General features: G+C 55.8%; 2 protein-coding genes and 1 pseudogene across 5 annotated transcripts in view; 1 reads left to right on the forward strand and 2 right to left on the reverse strand.

Annotated features, from left to right (window-relative positions):
- SORL1 (sortilin related receptor 1) overlaps positions 1 to 5,025 on the reverse strand; it is a 44,767-nt gene extending 39,742 nt beyond the window's left edge. For both annotated transcript variants that reach the window (XM_065040556.1, XM_065040555.1), the window contains exon 1: positions 4,764 to 5,025. In XM_065040556.1, the coding sequence (XP_064896628.1) occupies positions 4,764 to 4,982 (219 nt within the window). In that variant the 5' untranslated portion in view covers positions 4,983 to 5,025. The remainder of the gene's footprint in view (positions 1 to 4,763) is intronic.
- Positions 5,026 to 5,476: 451 nt separating this feature from the next.
- Positions 5,477 to 5,595, forward strand: LOC135576313 (5S ribosomal RNA; annotated as a pseudogene).
- A 3,960-nt stretch (positions 5,596 to 9,555) lies between these two features.
- SC5D (sterol-C5-desaturase) lies at positions 9,556 to 13,353 on the reverse strand. Of its 3 annotated transcripts, none has more exons than XM_065040563.1 (5): positions 13,245 to 13,353; positions 12,382 to 12,599; positions 11,426 to 11,558; positions 11,096 to 11,196; positions 9,556 to 10,917 (listed from the first exon to the last, which is right to left on the reverse strand). In XM_065040563.1, the coding sequence occupies exons 2-5, from the start codon at positions 12,589 to 12,591 to the stop codon at positions 10,492 to 10,494; spliced, it is 870 nt and encodes a 289-aa protein (XP_064896635.1). In that variant the 5' UTR covers positions 12,592 to 12,599; positions 13,245 to 13,353; the 3' UTR covers positions 9,556 to 10,491. The 3 variants fall into 3 exon arrangements, with proteins under 3 accessions (XP_064896635.1, XP_005509217.1, XP_064896636.1); XM_005509160.4 differs by lacking the exon at positions 13,245 to 13,353 and adding an exon at positions 12,836 to 13,221; XM_065040564.1 differs by lacking the exon at positions 13,245 to 13,353 and adding an exon at positions 12,768 to 13,221.
- Between the last annotated feature and the right edge of the window lie 7,014 nt (positions 13,354 to 20,367).

Consider the following 20,367-nt stretch of genomic DNA (forward strand, 5'->3'; position numbering starts at 1 on the left):
TGGCCGCTGACAGGCACGACGGCGATATCTTGGTCCTTTCCATCTCTAGAAGACTTTAATCCCAGCCTTCGAGCCACCAGAGAGGTGTTCTGCGTGGGAAGTGTGACTTCCCCGTGCTGCATTCACACCGGTAGCGGTGACGAACTGCAAGCAGAAATAATTCGCGCGTGGTGTCTGCGCCCACGTGCAGTGGCAAGTGTCAGGGCAGCATTAGGGGCCGTTCTTGGTCCCAAACGGGCTCAGGAGTGAACTGTTTGCATCAATCTCTGTCAAGAGTTAGTGCTCGAGCTATAGGACTCGACTGCCGCTTAACCCAGGTTGTTGGTGTTAATCAGGAGGTGACGTGGTGCAAATACCCAGTGGCTGAGGCTCGATGCTGTGCCAATGGGGGCGTGCTGAAAAAAGACTGCTAGGGATCATTGATGTGTTTTCCCATTCTGGTTTCTTAGTGAAAATGGGATGCCTAACAAACAAATGCCGTCTCTAGGGAATTTCTGAATAGGTGATTAATATGGGCCAATAAGGGAGGGTATAGGAGACCAACGGGCCCCTGCATCTGCCAAAATTGTCAAAGCTTTGCCAGCAGCTCAGATCTCAGCTCCAAGGCTGTCAGGAGGTGCCTCCATAGGAGGAACCAGCTAAACACTATGTACCTGTTAGGCAGGGCAAGGAGGACGCGGCTCAAGAAAGCTGCACCTAAACAGGTCAGCCGTGAAGCCGCCGCTCGGGCTGCAAAGCGCAGGTGTTGTCACCATCTCCTCATCGTTCCGGCTCGCTGGAAGCCGCAGCGGACAAGCTTTTGTCCCCGTTTCCTCCGCCTCCCCCCGGCGAGGCTTACGCAACATCGCGGCGAGTGCCACGGGCCCCACGGCGTTCCCGGCACGCCGCGTTCCCACTAAAGCTTCATTGCTGCACCTTCTGCTCCACTCCCGAGCGTCTGTTTCTAGCCCTGCCGTGATATTTTAAAACGCAGCCTGCGCCTGCCGGAGCGCTGCTTGTGGCTCGGGCTGAAAATGCCAGGGTCTGAAATCATTGATATGAAACACGGGTGACTCATTTCAGAGAGCGCCAGGCCCACGGTAATTTGGTTAATACTGAAATCATCCGCTTGCGGGGCTGTTTTCTCTCTGCTACTGGTAACAGAGATGCTGTTTGTAGGAGAGAGGGAAAGGGACGACCGGGATGTCTGTGTCCCAGTAGATGCAATGGGGAGAGGTATCTCCCAAAAGGAGTAAGGAAGGAAGAGCTGTGGGGTGCAGGACCCCAGGGATGCACCATCATCCCCTTGGCACTTCCAGAAGGTTAAAGCCTAATGTGGGAAGGGCTCTGCCAGGCTGGCAAACTAGGTCAAAATTAAGCACGGTTCAATTCCGCCGCGGCGCGATTGATGTCTGTGCTCGCATAGCTGGATGGCGTTTATCCTGCAAAGCGCTTTGTATGTCGTCTGAAGAAAGAAAAGGCTCTTTGGCAATGCACAGGTTGTGAGGGAAGAGAGATAAGGTGGGTTCTCTATCCAGGGTGCACAAATGGTCTCAAAAGATGAGAAGCCTCAGCTTCTCAGCCCTCCCCATCGCTGCATCTTGTTGGTGCTCTGCCTCACCGATAGAGATGGTAACTTGTCCCACACAAAGTCATTTCAGTGGTGTAAATCAGAGGCAAACTCTTGGTTGTGTTGAAAAACTCTGTCCTATAGATATAGATCTCCAAGTGACATCAAGGCGCTGCGTTGGTTTTAATGCAGGGGGTACAATAAGCGCTGGTAGCTGAGAAGGTCATTCTAGGTCTTCATCAATGAGGAAAGTCCAGCAGGTAGACTGACGGGAGGTCATTTTGCAGTAATTGGCCTAGAAATGTGGAAAACCTGGTCCTTATCCTCAGAGGCTATAAGGAGGAAACAGGAAGCTTAAGAGCAATGAATTCAGTCCCCCCGGGAGCAAAAGGGAAGAGCTGCAGGGGACAGGGATGCATGGAGGCAATAGCTGATGAGCCGAGGTGGCACGGAGGGTGAGCTGGCCGCACAGCAGTTAGATAAGACGCACTTGGTCCCAGTAAAGCTTACAGCAAAGGTTTATGGTGAGTTGTGTGGTTTTGGACAAGCAAAGAAGGGAAAGAGACCTGTATGTCTGTATTAGCAGCCCAGCAGCGTAAATCCTGTCCATAACTGTGGTTTTCCTTCTCTACCCCTCAGGACCGGCAGACAGAGGCCCTGGTGCTTCTCACCATCCACTGCAGCTACAACACGACGCTCAAGACAGGCAGCGACACAGTGACCCAGCACCAGGCAGGGGCTCAAAGCGTCCGCTTCTCTTTTCCTCGTTTGCAATGAAGTCCTTGCAGGTGATGCAGCCCATAGCCGGCTTCCCCCAGGAAAGCGGGGGTGTGATTTACATGGGGTGGTGGGGATGGACTGTAGAAATGTCAGATCGCAGAGCTGAGCGTGCAGGTGTGAGCAGGGAGGCTGTTGTGGGGCTGTGGATGAGCAGCCCCCTCGGTAGCACCAGGAGTGCGAGGTCGCAAAAGGGGGCTCAGGGAGCACTGCCAGCCCCGGGGGTGTTATGCTGCAGTTGTCTTGCTCTGGGGATGCTCTCCGTGTGTCCTAGAAAAGAACCATCACGTGTTGGTGCCAGCTTCACAACAGTCTGCCCATTGTATCGCGCATCCAGAGTCCTGTAGAGGTGAGGGCCGTGCAAGGGAACAAAACGAGCTCTGTCTCCAAGCTGACGGTGTCTGGAGTTGTGCGCTTGGTCGGGGTTGTTTGTGCTTAGGTGTTAGGAAAGCTGGGGAAATGTCGGGAAGACGCAGAGGTTTAGGCTGCTGGTCTTGTTGTTTGTGGTTGCCAAAAGGTTTTGTTGTAGCCGCGCGAGCCCGCCTGGCAAGGATGTGATCAGTGGTCGAGGAATCCAAGTAATGTTTTGTCCATGTCTTTGGTGTCTAGGGCAAGAGGCTTCCGAGCCCATTGCTGGTGTTGCTGAGTAAGCCCCGCTTGGCTCGGAAGGTGCCACAAAGGGTTTGGACTTTGTTCCCCTCCCCGTGATGCATTCCTCCTCCTCGGTGCTGTCCCCAACAACACCCACGGCACCAACAGGCAGCACCGACCTTGTGGGTCATTGTACTTGGCCCCCAATCTGAGTGAGGAGGCGCGAGACCCCCAATACGGGGCTCTCTGGCTTCCTAAGCGTTAGTAGATTTGTGCAGTCAGATCTGTATCGGTGCCTGGGACACATGGCCTCCCTCTCCTTCCTTTTAATAAAGCAGACCTTGATTTGAAGCACCGTTTTGCTCAGGAGAAATGTTGTTTAGTGCCAATAAAGTCTTTCTTGTGATATGATTTTTGCGCCCTGCCCCAGAGCAGCGGGAAAGGTGGGTTTTGTGTGCCCAGCAGAAACGGGAGCCCTCAGTTCTGCAGGCAAATCCCCTCAAGGCAAAGAGGAAACACCAAAGAGTGTTGAACTTTGTAGAACTCCCATAGCGTCCTTTTAGGCATGTTTTGGATAGCACCAGGGTTACCACACTCTCCTGCTGCACGTCCAGGCGATAGAGGCTGCTCGTGCCAAAGCGACTCTCTATCCAACCTGGGCAAAGCCCCGGGAAGATGGAAAGGGAAGCCCTACAAATGTCTTTCTGCAGATGGGAGACGAGTGTATCTGTTTCTAAACTGAGCTAGCTGTGTTATGTTAAAACCAGACAAATGGTGAGGAGGCAGAAGAGACGAAGCAGGTTTGCAAGGGGAGTAGGAGCAGCTTTTCTCATGCTCTAAATGGGGGATCCGGAGTAGAGCTTTAGGAGCAGCACCGGTGCCTTTTGGGCATGTGGTGGGACACAGTGAAAGCAAAGGAGGGTCAAGCGGGGCAGCTTAGTGTCATGTAGCATGTGAATATTTAAAAAACAGAGTATACTCCTGAAGGCTGAAGTGCAGTCCCTCACTAACCTTAAAGCAAGGGTCGTGTGGAGAAGGGGAGGCGACAGGATGCCGTAATAGTCCTGGCAGGAAAACTTGCCAGCACATCAAGACTGTGCTGGGATACACTCAGGAATAGGAGTTTATATGTTTTTCTATGAAGAGCAACTCATCTCTCTCCTTTCAAGGAGCAATAGAGGATAGATGAGAAATGCAGAGAGGAGCCCTTTTGATGGAAAAGGGCACAATGCCGCACAAAAAGCAATGTCACCTCCCTCTGCTTGGCTTTCAAGCGTAGAAACGTTCACCACAAGCATCTCTAGGTGAAGAGCCCCGTCCGGGACTCGCTTTCCCACCCAGTGACCCAGCAGAGGGGACACAGCAGCCTGTGTGCCCTTGGCCACCGAGTAGCCATCACTGCTCGGTTTTTGGGGGGGAATAAACCCCGCACGTATCAACCACAAATCCAACAGTGTCCCTAGTGTGAGATGGCTTTGGGAGAGGCAGGAGGAGAGGTGGGAGTTCAGCAGCACCTCACATACAAGCATCTGCCGGTTTGAAGTTACGGGCAGCAGACGAGCCGTGCGGCACAGCCAGGGCTGCAACCCGGCTCCGACCGTCCCCACGCAGAACCCACTCGAGCTCAGGGCAGCCGTGGAAGTTATTTTCCGAACGTGCAGCCCTATCCCCGCCCTCCCCGGGGGCTGCAGCTCGTCCCGCTGTGGCACGGCCGGTTCCCCGTCGGTTCCCCGCCAGCCCACCGGTCGCGGGGGGACCGGAGCCGAGCGCTGCCGCCCTCCGTGCGCGCCTCCCCCGTGGGATGCAGCGCGCGCTTTGGGGTGCAGGGGGGATGCGGAGCGCGTACCTGTCCGTACACCTGGATGGGCTCGGGCGGGCGCGTTGCGGCGCGGCGGCTGCGCGGGGGCTCGGAGCGGGGAGCGGGCGGCGGGGCGCGCAGCAGCAGCGCGGAACGGGCGGCGGTGGAAGCGGGTCCGGGCGCCGCCGCCAGCAGCAGCAGGAGCGGGAAGAGGCGGCGGGGAAGCGGGGTGGCCCGGCGAGCCCCGCCGCTGCTCCGCGTCGCCATGTCGGTGCGGCCGGGCCGAGCGGAGCCGAGCGGAGCCGAGCGGGGCCGAGCCGAGCGCCGCCGCACGGAGAGAATGTGCAATGGGCAGCGGAGCCGCATCCCGCCCCCGCCGCACGGTCCCCCCGGGGATGCTCGGGGACCCCTCCCCGCCACCATATATGCACCTCTCGAAGTGATGCTCGGGGTCTTACAGAGATAATGTGAAAGGAAGTAAAGTTGTTAGTGATGAAATGCAGTGAAAGGATGTGAAACAGTGTCAAATAGTTAAGTCAAATAATATGAGTGCCACGAGGATGGAGCCAGGCTGTGCCCTTGTGGCCAGGAAGCCAATGGTACCTGGGGTGGGTTAGAAGGGGGTGGTCAGTAGGTCAGAGAGGTTCTCCTGCCCCTCTACTCTGCCCTTGAAAAAAGGGTGTAGTTCAGATGCTATCAGGATATACTTGGGGAACATATATATGTACATACATACATATATATATATATATATAATATATATAAACAGCCATATCACCCTGAAAACGCAAGATCTCGTCTGATCTCAGAAGCTAAGCAGGGTCAGGCCCGGTTAGTACTTGGATGGGAGACCAGCTGGGAATACCGGGTGCTGTGGGCTGAGCCAGCACTGGGCCTTGTGGCCAGGAAGCCAATGGTACCTGGGGTGGGTTAGAAGGCGGTGGTCAGTAGGTCAGAGAGGTTCTCCTGCCCCTCTGCTCTGCCCTGGGGAGACCACACCTGGAATCTTGTGTCCAGTTGTGGCCCCTCAGTTCCAGCAGGACAGGGAACTGCTGCAGAGAGTCCAGCGCAGCCACCAAGATGCTGAAGGGAGTGGAGCATCTCCCGTGTGAGGAAAGGCTGAGGGAGCTGGGGCTCTGGAGCTGGACAAGAGGAGACTGAGGGGGGACTCATTCCTGGGGATCAAGATGGAAAGGGGGAGTGTCAGGAGGATGGAGCCAGGCTCTTGTGGGTGACAACCAGTGACAGGACAAGGGGCAATGGGTGCAAACTGGAACACAGGAGGTTCCACCAGGGATGATGTGGAGAGTGGTTCTCTGCTGCTCGCCTCCATTCCAGAGCCGTGCCTTGCCTTTGTGGAAGGCAAAGATGTGTTTATGGGTATAGTGATACAGCTGAGAAAAGGCCTCACCGGTATTTTGCCCTTGTTCATTGCAGAGGTGCTGGGAGCAGACTCTCAGGCAGTGTTTTCTCTGCCTCGCGAGCCATACTGGCATTTCTAATGCTGTCTGGAAACGTTCACAGTAAAAGGATGTCACCTGGCAGCAAAGGATTTGAACCTTATAAATCCCAGGGACAGCACCGAGGCGGTCGCGCTCCCCTTTATTTTGTTTGTTTTAGTAACAAAAATGTTGTCCGGAGCTATCCTGGAGGTGCTTTCATCAGGAAAAGTAGTTCATGTATTTCAGTATTTGAGTCAATACAATTATAAGGGCTCCTAATGAAGCTTTTAGTGATCTCAACTCAGCGTAATGTCCCTCGGGAGGACTGGAGGTCACCATGGGTGAGAGCAGAGTCAATAAAGGAGCCTTATCGTGCAGGGATCCCTAGAGTGGGTCGCTCACAGTCATGGACGTGGCGGGCAGGTGAGAGAGGCTCAAAAAGGCTCGACAAAAGCACCGTCACACCCGTGAGTCTGTCCTACTTTTCACAAAATGACCTCCTCTGCCCCACCAAATAGCCCCGACAAGAAGGAACAGAGGAACGAGGGAATAAGAAAGACTTAGGAAAGAGGAGCCGGCTTCATCGCAGTTTCTAAAGGGAGGATCTCAATGCGACAGGGGGTTCACCGTCCTCCTCCCGGCCTCTGTTTTGTGCTCTGAGAGATGCAATAACTCTCGTAGGGATCAGAGAAGGGATCCCCGTCCCCCCCAGGTCCCCACAGAGGCTGCCAGGGAGGGGACGGTCACGAGGACCTTTCAGGAGAACCTAGAGCTGGCAAATGCTAACAGATGAATAGCTCTTTCTTTGCAGAAGGAAATATGTTTCCTTTGTCAAGGTATTGACTGTGTCTTGTAAAAAGCACCCGTCTCCTGCCGTAAACGGGAGGGAGCACAGAGCAGAGCGTATGTTAAGGTACATCTGGATTTCATCAGCAGCAAATGCCGTGTACTCAGAGAGCAAGGCGAGGAGCCCCTTGGCCCCCAGCTTTCCTTCCTCTCTCCCCCTCGCCTTTCCCCGGCACAGCCCCACAGGTCTCAGAGGGTTCAGAGGATTGCAGGAGCTGGCAGAGGCATTTTCCACAGTGAGAGAGATGATAGAGTCATCTGAAAGAAGTGTTGCATGTAGTTGGAGCTGAGCTGGGGAGTCAAGCAACTCATCCCACCGTCAAGTCCGATCTTACAGAGAGTCAGGGCGTGTGTTGAGTGGGCAGATCTCAGATCAGGGTTTGCAATTTGCTTTTGTTCTGAGTTGTCTGAAGTGCCAGAGTGTGGCTCTTCCATGAGAGCAGGCCCTTGTCGTGAGGTTGTAGGACAGAGCTTTCAAGGAGCAAATCGTCTGGTGTCAGCAGGACCTGCCTTTGAACCACAGGTCTCAGGGGACGGGTCCTCCGAGCCTTCTCACCCCCTTTATGCTTTTGGGATGCCACATCTGCCAAAAGAACGCAACTCGAGGAGCAATCCTGTCCAGCATGGCCAGGCGAGGGGCACAGAAGGAGGATGCGGAGCCAGACGTGGTCCCCGCCACAGATAAAATGCCAGCATAGGTATTCAGGAGTGCAGATGGATGTGCAAAGTCACTCTGGAAAAGACAGCCAAACCCATCAAGACAGACACCAGGGTCAGCATCTCGATGGCATTCACGTGCCAGCAGGGGCTAGAGGTCCAAGGCAAAGTTCGCCCCGCTCACAGACACAGTGTCAGAGCCTTCATTGGAGGCGGTTGGCCATCCTGAGGTTTTGGTTAAGAAATTCCAGCAGTGGTGTCTGAGCGCTAAGCTGGTGCATCGTGTCACTTGTCGTGCCCGGGGTCTTTCAGAGAAGGGTGGTGTGTCGTGTGCGGTGTAGGGGACACTGATGTGTCTCTAAGGGGCCACCTCCCACACGTCCCCCCGCAAAGCTGCTGCTGGGAAGCTGCTCTCGCCATTGGGTTCCATGCTTTTGGGGCAACGAGGAGGAGGAAGGGAGGAGAAAGGCTGTCCTCCGAGGTGCGGCTCATGGCGCGACATGCCACGAGCAACATCTCCACCTTGTGGTGACAGCAGCATCAGGGTCCCAAATTCAGAATCGTGCCTGTTCACAGTATGGCAGCCCAAGGTGACACGTCCAGGGAACGCAGCTCTCAGGGTGGCCCATCAACATGTGTGGCTGGAGCTGTGTCAGGTTAGAACGTGCGTGGGTATGTCCCTGTTTACTTCCCTTCAGAGCTGTCCTGCCTTGAGAATGTGACCCACATACCATGCGTGCTCCGAGCTGTTATCCCATCCTGTGCGCAGTTGCAGGGAAGAGCAATTAAACATCAAAACAACGGTTCAGCCACAAGTTGTCAAATAGCCGGTCAAAGCGATGTGTTTTGTAGAGGGTCATTGCCTCCCCACCCGAGGGTCAGGGTTGTGCGTGCATGGTAGGTGCCATGCAGGCTGTTCAGAGAGGCGAGGAAAGAAGGGGAGCTCAGAAACCAAGGATGCTCGAGGCATCTTAATGGGTGGAAGTGACAGCATCGCTGAGCCACCACGGGGAGCCGAGAAGGTCCGGCCACATGTTCACCCATGTGAGCATCAGCAGCCGGCCGGGCACCGGCAAAATGAGCAGGGAGGTAGAGGAAAACGCCACTTGCACGGTGCATAGAGGCACAGGCGTGAGTGATGGTAGAAATTAGGGGTTTTGTCGTGGCAAGATGGAGCCACAGGGGTATGTCAGACCTCTGTCCTATGGCATACAGCCAGTCCCTGGGGTTTTCCAGCCAGGCAGGTCACCCACGGGAGGGACAGGCGGCAGGGGCATCTCGGCTCTCGGCATGCACAGCCGGGCAGGGTGATGACCATACCAGGTTCACTCTAGGTTGTGATGTCTCGCACATCTTACCAGGGACAGCGAGGCCCAAGCCAAACACATGCCAAGGCCCTGTCCGTCACAGCCAAGGGTTTTGGGCACACGGGGTTTAGGCATCGGCCTTGCCGAGGCTCAGAGATGGGTCAACAAGAAGCCTTGTGGCCCATCCCAAGGCCCTTGTGTTGGGTTAGCACAGTGGTTTGTAAAGGTCAGCAATGCTGACCCTGTGTGCATTCTGGGACTTGCCTTGACCCTGGGCAGTTTTTGGGGCTCCCAGTTAATCAGTAATCAGAGGGCAGGGCTCCTGCACACATGGGGCAAATCAACAAGGCAATTGGCCTCGTCCGTATCCCTGTGCAGAGAGGTCGAGTCCTCGCGGCCGATCCGAGGGAGGAGAAGTCCGGGGAGCATCCCTTTTGCTATTTTGGCAAGAGGGGAGCGGGGCGATGTACCCAACACTTGTCAATGCGGCGCAGGGTAAGCCCGTCACGGGTGTCGTAGGGGAGCAAAAGGGAGCCGCGTTAGGCTTTGTACAGCACGGGGAGCGAGGGCAAAGCAGCAAACAGCGGCCAAGTTGGCAAGTGAGATTTATTGAACGCGATCCTGACCCGAAGGCAGAGCAACTGCGTTCCAGCAGGACGTTAAAGGGGAAAGCCGGCCACGAATCCTTGAACAAGGAGAAGCCCCCACCCCTTGCCTTTGGGCTCCCCTACCTCCTGTTTCCTCCCTCCCAGAGTTCATGGGGAGCCAGAGGGACCCGAGGGACTCAAAGTACATTTTTGTCCTTCAGATTATTCATGGGAAGCATCCGGTCAGCACTATCCCCCAGCAAGAGGAAGACGGGGAGCGCGTCAAGGAGCCATCGGGAGGACCCGCGCCGTCATCACAAGGTAGGAGGTTGCGTTTTCTTTTCACGAAATACAGCATCAAAACAAAAAAAGTGGCATCGTCAGCCTGTCAATTCAACGAGACTTGACTGGTCACGACGGAGTCCAGGACATCGATGGCGAATCGGCAAGGACGGCGTGCAGCACGGACCAACCGAGACCATGCTACGTGCCACGTTATTGTTCTATTTGTGCCACAGTATAGTTCTGTTTGTGCCACAGTATTGTTCTATTTGTGCCACGTTATTGTTCTATTTGTGCCACAGTATTGTTCTATTTGTGCCGTAGTACTTCTCTTTTTGTGTGCACCACAGTATTGTTCCTGTTGTGCCATGTGTTGTTTTTATTTTGGGTAAAGCACTAGAACAGTACCAAAGCGGGGCAGGGAGCTTTGCAGAGATCCAAAGGGGCTGGAAGGGGGAGCCGGGTCTCAAGGCATAGAGAGAGTTTGTAAGTAAGCGGCGAGGCCAGATGCCACCTTTTTGGGAGCACCAACCAAGCGTCCCCCTGCACTTTTGGGGTCGGGGGCTCTTCATCCCGTCTTGCAAGGCCGGGCAGGAAAGGCAAGAGATCCAGCTGGGGAACCTTCTACCCGAGAGCGACCGGGCCAGGGGGAACCCTACTCGGTTTTGGCGGCCGGGGGCCCGTCGGGCGTCCCGGCGCCTTTTTCTCGGAGCTTGCGCATGTAGTCGTGGGGACCTTTTCCCTCGAAGGACGTGGGGCTCTTGTAGGAGCCGCCAATCTTGTCCCAGAGGGTGAAGTACTGCCCGTAGTTGTAGTCGAAGTACAAGTGGTGGTCGGTGTGGTGGGCTGAGCCATTGATGATGTGGCGCAGGAAGCGTGGGACACGGTAGTCGCCGTCGTGAATGGAGATGGTCCAGACGTTGACGAAGATGTAAAGGCCCAAATAGGTGATTTTGTGCAGGGGGAAGAGGAAGGGGTAGACGTGGTAGGGCAGGCTCTGCATGAAGCCGTCGACGGGGTGGAAAGCGTGGCTGGCGAAGGGAGTAGCGATCTTCCAGAGGTGGTGGGGCTTGTGGAAGCGCTGCGGGGAGAAAACATGCCATTTAGGGGATTACCGTCACTGCCACAAAAGCAGGAGAGGCACACGCATTCAGAACGGATCCTAATGGGCTCTCCATTCCCGTCGTGTCGGGGATGGAGCCCTCCTACCCCTCCCAGGGCGGGCGTTCGCGGGGAGGAGCAGTGGGGCCGCGTCATACCTTGTAGAACAGTCTGTGATGGAGCCCGCGGTGTATCCAGTAGATGCCCATGTCAGTGAAGAAGAGGAAGGACAGCATGCTGAGGAAGACACCCGACCAACCTGCAGGAAGAGGGACAGTAGGGATGATGTTGGCAAGGGCCAGGGAGGAGCATGGAGAAGACTGGGAGGAGCCCTCCTTGCGCGGTCGTGATGGGAACATGCAACCAGGGCAATTAGAAGGGAGTTGCTCGAGGCAGGGGGATTTGATGGGGGCTAGTCTGAGTTGTGCTATGCCGAGGTGAAACAGGGGGACACAGTCAGCTAAATGAGGCAATGGGGAGCGGCTCACCGTACGGGGAGTCCTCGATGTTGTCGTACAGCTTGCTGTAGCCGCGCACCTCGGCGAAGAACAGGGCGACGGTGGGCACGCTGATCCAGGGGAGGGAGCGCAGCGCGAAGGTGATCTCCCGACGCACCTGGTTCTGTGGGAGAGGGGGGTCATGGGGAGAATATAACAAGAGCAAGTGTAGGGTTTTGCATCTGGGTAGGAACAACGCCAGGTTCCAGTATAAGTTGGGGAACGAGCTGTTGAAGAACAGTGTAGGGAAAGGGAGCTGGGGAGACCACACCTGGAATCTTGTGTCCAGTTGTGGCCCCTCAGTTCCAGCAGGACAGGGAACTGCTGGAGAGAGTCCAGCGCAGCCCCCAAGATGCTGGAGGGAGTGGAGCATCTCCCGTGTGAGGAAAGGCTGAGGGAGCTGGGGCTCTGGAGCTGGACAAGAGGAGACTGAGGGGGGACTCATTCCTGGGGATCAAGATGGAAAGGGGGAGTGTCAGGAGGATGGAGCCAGGCTCTTGTGGGTGACAACCAGTGACAGGACAAGGGGCAATGGGTGCAAACTGGAACACAGGAGGTTCCACTTGAGTACGAGAAGAAACTTGTTGGGGGTGAGGGTGGCAGAGCCTGGCCCAGGCTGCCCAGGGAGGTTGTGGAGTTGGGGTGATTGGAGGGGATGATCATCTGACATCCCTTCTAATCCCTGAAAGCCTGTCATTCTGTGATCAGAGGAAGGAGAGGGGGGTGTGACGGTTGTATCTGGCAGGGCCAGGCAATTATCGGGTAGGAGGGTCAGCCCTGTTTGGAATGAGAAGGCCAGGTGTCGGAAGGACCCGATGTCAGTGATGAGCTCTGAACTTGTCTCAGTGTCCCTGCACTTTCTGTTGTTTTCCAGGGGTTCAGTTTGACAGTCAAGGGGGGTCTCACAGGCACAGGGAGTCAGGGGGGCCGGCACGGGTAGCACTCACCTCCAGGAACTGGGGATGCTTCATGAGTTCATGGTCAAAGACGAAGTAGTAGCTGAGGGTGGCGCAGAGCAGGTAGAGGGCCAGCGCGCCCAGGTTGGTGATGACGAAGAGGCTGAGGAGCTGGCGGCAGGGCTCGTGCTCGGGCCAGCCGGCAGGGTACACATAGGGTGTCAGGAGGTGCCGGTCCGCAACGTCCAGCACCAGATCCATGGCGGCTCCTGCAGGAGAGAGAAAGGGTCACCAAAACCGCTCGCAGAAGGGGTGCAGAAGGCATCTGTCCCTTGTGTGTGTTGCCACTGGGGTCGCAGGGGCCTGGTTCAATGGGCTCAGAGGATCGGATGCTCGTTGGGTGCCAGGCAGGGCAGGTCACCATCTGCAGGACTCACAGGCACGTCAGGTTGTGGAGTAGGAAGCGTGCATGTTGGAAGCTGCAGAGGCGTGGGGGTCAGCGTACCCGCGAGATGGCACTTTCAGCGGGGTCCCACACCGAGGAACGGCTGGCAGGGAGGTACAGCTTTTATGGGCCAAGGTCTCCTACCGGGGCAGCCTGCGGGGCACGGAGACCACGGCGGCAGCGCAGTTATGGGACCCGTGGTGCAATTCCGGCGGCGATTCTCGCTGGTGCCGGTGCAGAGACCCGACAGCAGCGGGGCAGAGAGGGGGCCCGGGGGGTCAGAGAGAAGGCGGCGGAGAAGCAGGCGGGGTCAGAAACGGGGCGTCCCGCAGCTCCAAGCTGGTCGGCGCGGTGTCGCTCAAGGGAGCGGCGCCGGGGACGCGACCAGCGGTCAGAGCCGCGTCCCAAGGCGGCCCCGCGGGGCTCCCGTGCGGTGTCGCCCCCCGCGCCCCCTCCCCGTCCCCGGTACCTGCGTGCGGGTCCCGTCGCGGCGCTTTGCGGGACCGGGGGGGCGGGGAGGCGCGGGCGGCGCCGCCCGGTAGCGCCACGCTACGTCAGCAGCGGGACGTCACGGCGGGGCGGGGCGGGGGACGGTCCCCGCGGTGTCGCCGGAGCGGGTGGCGGGGGCGGGACGCACGTCTGTGCACAGAGGAGCCGCAAGGGCTGTGAATGGGGGGAAGACGCCGGCGGTGCAGCTGTGTGAATGGGGTGAAATGAATGAACGGGATGGACAGCGAGGAGGCGTCGCCGGGGTTTGCAAGGGGCCATGAGAGCGATGTCAGGTCTCAACTTATCAATTAAGGTCTGGACAAATAGACAGAAGGACGCAGAGGTTGTTTCTGAAAGGGTCCCGCTGAAACGTTAAGAAGCAAAGGTTATGGAGAACTGTGCAGCCGAGTTTAGAGGTTCTGAATGGAGCTCCTCACTTAGCCTATGCCTTACAGAGCTGATCTGAGGCTCTGTATGGTCTGAGTGTTGCTATCAGCAATCAGTTTATGTCAATGGGTAGAGATGCAAGGCTGAATCAGGAAAGCAGAGGTTATAATGAATAGTAATGAGTAGCCACATGGATGGTTAATGTGTCACTAGAATCAATCTTGGCCTGCAATTCATGTTAGGAAGGCCAAAGCAGTTATGGCTCCACTCATTTGTGGGGCAACTAGAGGGCTTGACAGCCCAACCCCGGCCTTCCTCTCCTTCGGATTGTGAACCAGTTTGCCACCAGTCCAATCCAGGAGCTGAGCAGCCTTGTTCTGCATCATGGTGTGAGAATCGCATCAGATGACGGGTGAGATCTGCGTGGGCGTGAGAGCTGGAAAGATGCGGAGGTGCCAAAGTGTGGCAGGCGTCCACAGCAGGCATCCCTGGCACGGATGCCGGCATTCAGCCTGTGCCACCAGCCATGGAGGTGGGGGCAGGTGTGGGAGAGTGGCACCCATCAGATCTGGGGCAGGTGGGGTGGTCTTGGCTCACGAGGCCTAGCGGCTCCATGGGAAGTGTCGTGGAGGCAGAGGACGGACGTGGAGGCAGCAGGGTGGACCATGAGACTGGGGCTGCCCCAGATATTTGTACACACAGCAGCCGTGCAGGGTGTTGTTATTTCAACCTGGCTCCAGGGAGCAGGGAGACAGTTTTTGGGAGGAGCAAGGTCACCATACTTGGTGGCATGATTCTGGGCAGTGTGTAGGAGTGGTGCTGGCCAAGCAGCCAGCACATGAACTTACTGGCTGTGGTCCAGGCTTGTGGCTTGCACAAGCTGTTTGCAGTGTTTGTAATAACGGGTTTGCAGGCAGCAAGCGAAGCAACGAGGCCGGGAGACACCAGAGCAACTCACAGTTTGTTTTGTAGGATCTAAAGCGCACTGTCGAGGTCTCATCAAGGTTCCTGGCTCCCTGTCCCAACTCCCACCCAGACTGTGGGGCACACATGTGGGCAGCGAGTCGCCAGGGGATTCCGAGCAGGCTCTTACAGGCCCCATAGCTTTTTGCACTGCAGGTTTGGAGCCTGGGAGCAGCACAGGAGTCAGCAGCAGCCCCTTTCCCCCATCAGGTTCGGGGGCTCTGGACAGGTCAGGCCCAGGAAGAGGCAGCATTAGGGTAGTGGCACGGGTGCTGTGTGGGTACAGGTGTCGAGGGATAGCGGTTGCGCAGGGAGGTGGTGGCTACGGTTGGCGTTATCTTGTGGGACTGTATTTGGGGAGGAGGACGTGTCAGCGTGAGCGGGACGGCTGGCATCCCTGTCCAGTGCATCCGTGGGATGAAGGCAGAGAGGGTGATGCTGCGAGAGAGAGTCTCCGCACAGAGAAGCGCTGGGGACAGGGGGACAGGAGGCAGTGAGGTGTGGTCAGCCATCACTTGGGAAAGCAACAGTTTTTAGGTCACCGTGGGGGGAATTGCGGCTACAAGGTCAAGGGAAGGCATGTGTTTGCTGGGGCCTGTGTGTCCTAAACCTGACTGGAGGTCTCCACCCCATCCTGGGCAGATCAGTTCAAGAAAGACCTGGGTGAGCATGTGTGGAGCAGGAAGAGGGACTTTGATTGTGTCGGGCACCGTGGGCTTGGAGGAGATAAGGTTTTTGGGAGACTGTGGAGCGGCTTGTCTGGTTTAAAAAGTGCTCATGGGAGAGAGGTGGAGATAGAAGCTATCAGTGTCACTGGTGAGAGGACAAGGGTTTGTTGTTGTCAGATGTTGAGTGCATGGAAGCAGAAATGGCATACAAAGCATCGCCTGGAGTCAGAGGCTCAGGGAGCTCAGCAAAGCGGGGCAAGTTCCCGTCTATGGGGGCTGATGAGTATCTTGGTGGGTTGGAAAGGAAGGACAGAGTGTGTAGAGAAGTGAGGAAGTTGGTGTGGTGGTAAATACAGAAGGTCTGCAGTGGTAAATATGGAAGGTGTGCAGTGGTAAATATGGAAGGTGTGTGGTGATAGCCTGGTAGGAGTGGGCGTGGAGCACCTGGAGGGTAATGGGCTGTTTTGGAGGAGTTGTTACCATGGACAGTAGGATGTGGTGTTGGTGGTGTGGAAGGCAAGGGGGATCTGTGTGGGTCCGTGATAGCAAGATGGGGAAATCTTGATGTATAGTAAGATGGTGGAGTGGTGTGACAGCAGGAGACCAGCTCGCAGTGGTGGGGAGCTCCTCTGCATTGGGAGAGAATTTGGAAGGCTGTAGCAGAACCTTGGGCAGAGCAGAGATTTGTTGGGCAAGAGCATGAGGAAATCTGCGGTAAAAGCAGGGATGAGGGAAAGAAGAGTGCTAGGAGCACAGGGAGGGCAAAGGGCCGGATCCAAGCGACCGCGAGGGCAGACGGATATCTGGTGGATTGGGAGGAGGCTGAGGTGGGGCCGGGTAATGTACATTGCAGACTCCAACTGTAAGGAGGTCAATCAGAGACCAAGGGTTCTGTAGCCGGATGAGCGTGGCAGCTAACGTGGTGACTTTGTGAGCACGAGTGCTACCTTTGTGAGGGTCTGCTGATGTCTTGTATAGGGGATGGAGGGGACGTGTGTATGGCCAATGGAGGAGCGGGTCTGGCAGATGTCAGAGGCTGACACACGTCTGCATTGTCTGCATGGCTTGGGAGGCTCCTGGGCAGGGTGAAGGGACGGAGGAGGCATTGGGGGAGCTGGTGGATGAGAAGCCGGAGAGGAGCGAGCAACGTGGGCCTTAGAAAGCCATCCACTCTATAAGGGTCCCTAATCGGAGCAGTGTTGTGTTGATGTAAAGAATGGTCTGAATAGGCATACTTACCTGTGAGACTGGATGTGAGGGAAAATAGGGTGCAAGTGCTATGGGAATGATCGGCAAGCAGACAGGAGAGGGGTGAGGGCTGAAGGAGGGTCTCCTCTGGAGTGAAGGGGTTCAGAAACAGACCCCAATTTTGATAAAGTTATTTGCAGGCGGGAGTTTGGCCATGGCAGGCTCTGAGTGAAATCCCAGAGTCAGGAAACAGTTTTAGTTTAGCAGACATGGGGAGTAAAGGCAAACGGGAAAGGGCAAAGGAATTGACACGCGGAAGTGATAACAATTCTCTAGGGCCACGGACTCGGTCGTTCCAGAGTCCACATCCCAGGCCTTTTGAAGCAAATATACGGGCAGGGAATGTTAGGGAAAGAAAGCAGGTAACGGATTAGCAGCAGGGTGGTCTCCAGCCAAGCACCCCTGTGGAGGTACCAAGCAGAGGATAGAAGTGTCAGGGTGAGTGTAGCAATGTATTTGTGTGCCGCTTATCTGAAGAACTGTGGCAGAGTAACGCAGAAGGGAGCCATGGATAGCTTAGGGTCAGGATTCCCTCTCCATTGCAGACTGGCCTCGAGGTGGCATAGCCATAGGCATCGAGGATGGTCCACGGCAGCTCTTTGCTGGCCTGGAAGGTGCCATTTAGTTCGGGCACCTTTGTTGGTAAGGCACAAAACAGGCATGGTGTAGTAGGTGGTGTGTGCGGTATGTAGGCGCTCCGTTTCAGACCACTAGACAGGTGAGGTAAATGGCAGCAGCACTGTGGAGCACACAGGTGTTGAATTTTGACAGTGTTGTTGTGAAATGATGTGTTGTATATAGTATATGGAAAGCAGATGATGTAGTTAGGTGGAGGGAGAGGCAGACCGTTGGGCTCAGTCAACCCAGAGAGGAGAAGCTTCCGAGGACACCTCACCTCTTAGCATCCTTTTGGGACTGTAGGGGGCCGTGAAGGGTGTCTTTGGATGTACTCATTAGCAGCGTTAGGATAAGGGGTGATGGTTTGTAGCGGAAAGAGTAGATGTGAAAGCAGGGTCCTGCGGTCAGGGTGCTGATATGATGCACGGGAGAGTTTGGAGATGTGGTAGAGGTCCAGTTCTCCAAAGCGGGGAGCTCGCATGGGATGATTGGGAAAGGTCCTTTCCCTCTGAAGACTTGCAATGCTAGGAACCAGTGGGCTCTTAGCAGTGAGAGAAAGGAATGTGTTAGGTGGGTTTAGTATTAGGCTGGATCAGGATGGGAGGATAGATCGGGGTCCTGGGCGTCAGATCAGCCAAGGATGTGTGCAGGGGCTTAGGGGAAGCATCGCGAAGCGGCCCATGGACTGCGCCCATTGTCAGGCACAGATGAGGTGGGAATAGGGAAGGGAAAGCTGTGTCTGTGAACAGGTGGCTTGTAGAGTGGAGGAAAGGAAGGGGAATTAAGGTAGCTTTTGGTGGTTTGGAGTAAGCTGTGTGTTAGTGTGATCGCATTTGTAATTATTGGCACAAGGCATCTGTCTGTGGGACAAGTGTGTAGAGGGCAGTGTGAGCGCAGGGCTCACATAGCGACGGGGCCGTAGAGAAAGGGGTCTGGCATCACAGCCAGCCATGCTCCCAGCAGGACCATAGGAGTGCACGTAGGGGCCAGAACTTCAGGTGAGAGGTGTTCAGATGAGTAAAGGTGAGAGCTGGAAACAGGCGGTGCAGGTTCAGTAGGGTGCAGCCCTAGGAAGGGAGTAAATGTGGCTTGGGAGCGTAAAGTTAGGGGCCTGGGGGGCCAAGGCCAGTTGTCATGGACCCTGCCAAAGGAGTTTGGGGTCCGGCAGAGCAAGGATCCGTGGCCTGAGGTTCGACAGGAACACGGTGACGGAGAAGGGCAACGGGTAGACGGAAGGGCCCGCAGGTTGTTGCAAGGAGGTAGTTGTTGTCATGAACACAGGGTTCTCAGAGCTGGTGTGAAATAAAGGCAAGGCGTAGAACACACAGAGAGGAAATGATATTGTTTCTTACAGAGTGGCACAAGGGTGGTTGCTGGCTCGAAGACACTCTGGTCGAAAGACAAGTAGCAGTCAGTAAACAGGAAATGTTATCAGTAAAGCTCAGGGCAGTTTCAAAGAGGCTGTGAGTTTCTCGGTGTATATGTCACCTATTCATTTAGGAGTACCATGAGCAATGTACTGCTCAAGGGTACTGTTTCCATTACAGTTGAGAGAGATGTGATGTGTTGTGGGAAGACACTAGTAAAGACCAGTGCACCTTTCAGAATGTCCGAAGCCTCACGTTTAGTAGTGTCTGCGGGTTGAGACTCGGTGTTTTGCAAGCGTCTCTGTGTCGGTGAAGGGAGCAGACTGTCCGACAACAAAGGGGGTTTGCAGGGGATGGCGTGAGCGCACGCAGAGAGGACGGTCGGGGGCCAGAAGGGTCTTTGCAGGGTAATGTCTGAGGTTTGGTGCGTGTCGCTGGAGAAACAAGATGCTGTTGGGTGTAGTGTCAAGAAGCGTCTACTGGCAGTGAGGCTGGTAGACTGGATTGTGGTGGCGGTCAAGCGGAGCTCTAGGATGGTAGGTTTGAATATATGCTTAGTGCCGTAGTGAAGCATGAAAGGTTGTGGGTCATGGAGCAGGAAAAGAGAGGAGGAGAGTTGGCTAGCGGCAGGGAAAGGCGAGAGCGGTCAGTCGTGCCAAGAGGTCGGTGTCTGGGCGGGAGTCGCTTTGCTTGTGATGGAGGAGTGGAAGGGCTTGGTTGTTAGTTTGGCTGTTAGTTAGAGTATGGCAATGGAAAGGATTGATGGAGAGGAAAGCAGCGTGGGAGCAGCAGGGGTTAGGCAGGAGCAAGGGGGCTCAGGCATACCTGTCGACGAGGGACGGTGTGCCAACATGAGGGGGAAGCGTAGCACCGTGTTTGTGTGCGGTGAGGAAAGGCGAGCAGGAGGGACACGTGTCATATACGTGCAGTGAGGCTTTTGGGAAGGCCTGGGCATTATTTTCAGCAGTCTGCAGTCTCGGTGTTGGAGATGATCGTGGTCAGGTTGTTACCTGCAAGTCTGCCAGCACACAGGTAGTGCGGAAAGCGAACAGAAGGAGCAGCGAGGGGCAGTATGCAGCACGTGCGGTATGATGGCAATACAAGTGAGCTCAGTGTAGTACAGGGAGATGCACAATGTAGTATGTTGGTTCTGATGGAGCCGGGCCAGTCCGGATGCAGGCCTGAAGTTAGCATAGCAGGATGAAAAGTAGCGGGCACTGTAGACAGAGCACTCTCGCTACTTGGGGCAGTTTTAAGGAGTCCGTCAGCAACACAGCAGGGTTGCGCTTTCCAGCATCTCTTTAGTGTCGAAGGAGCCATGTTAAGGGTAAGGACAAAGTATTGAGTAGTGTAGAGATAGAGAGAGCACTGAGATGCAGCCAGAGTCAAGTAGGCATGCGGGTCTCAAGAAGGCTGAAGCTGCCGGGGCTGCAGCGTCTGTAGTTTGTGAGGCATGTTTAGCAAGTCCATGTTATTCTAGTCAGAATAATGGGAAACTGAAAGGAAGGGCGTATCCTTTGGTTAGCCATCACGTTCAGGGTTGGGTCTGGAAAGCAATAAGGACAGCGGAGGCAGAGGAGGGGAACATGAGCGAAGGAGGGCGTTACGGGCGGGATTGAGCGGCTCCAAGGTGAAGCCAGAGGCCGAGGCAATGGACAGGGAACGCAGGTTAGGCCGGCTATACGGTGGCCGTTGTCATAGCTGTTGGCATTAGGCACCGTCCAGGTTGGGGCAGGGTAGGAGGAGATCAGAGTCTAGCAATGTCGGGGCTTGTGGGCACATCCTCGAGGTCTCATGTCTTTAGAGGGTTGTTGACAAAGAATCTGAGAGCAGCGAGGCAGAGTCGAGTCGG

The sequence above is a fragment of the Columba livia genome, chromosome 24, assembly GCF_036013475.1.
Source record: "Columba livia isolate bColLiv1 breed racing homer chromosome 24, bColLiv1.pat.W.v2, whole genome shotgun sequence".
Classification (NCBI taxonomy): domain Eukaryota; kingdom Metazoa; phylum Chordata; class Aves; order Columbiformes; family Columbidae; genus Columba; species Columba livia.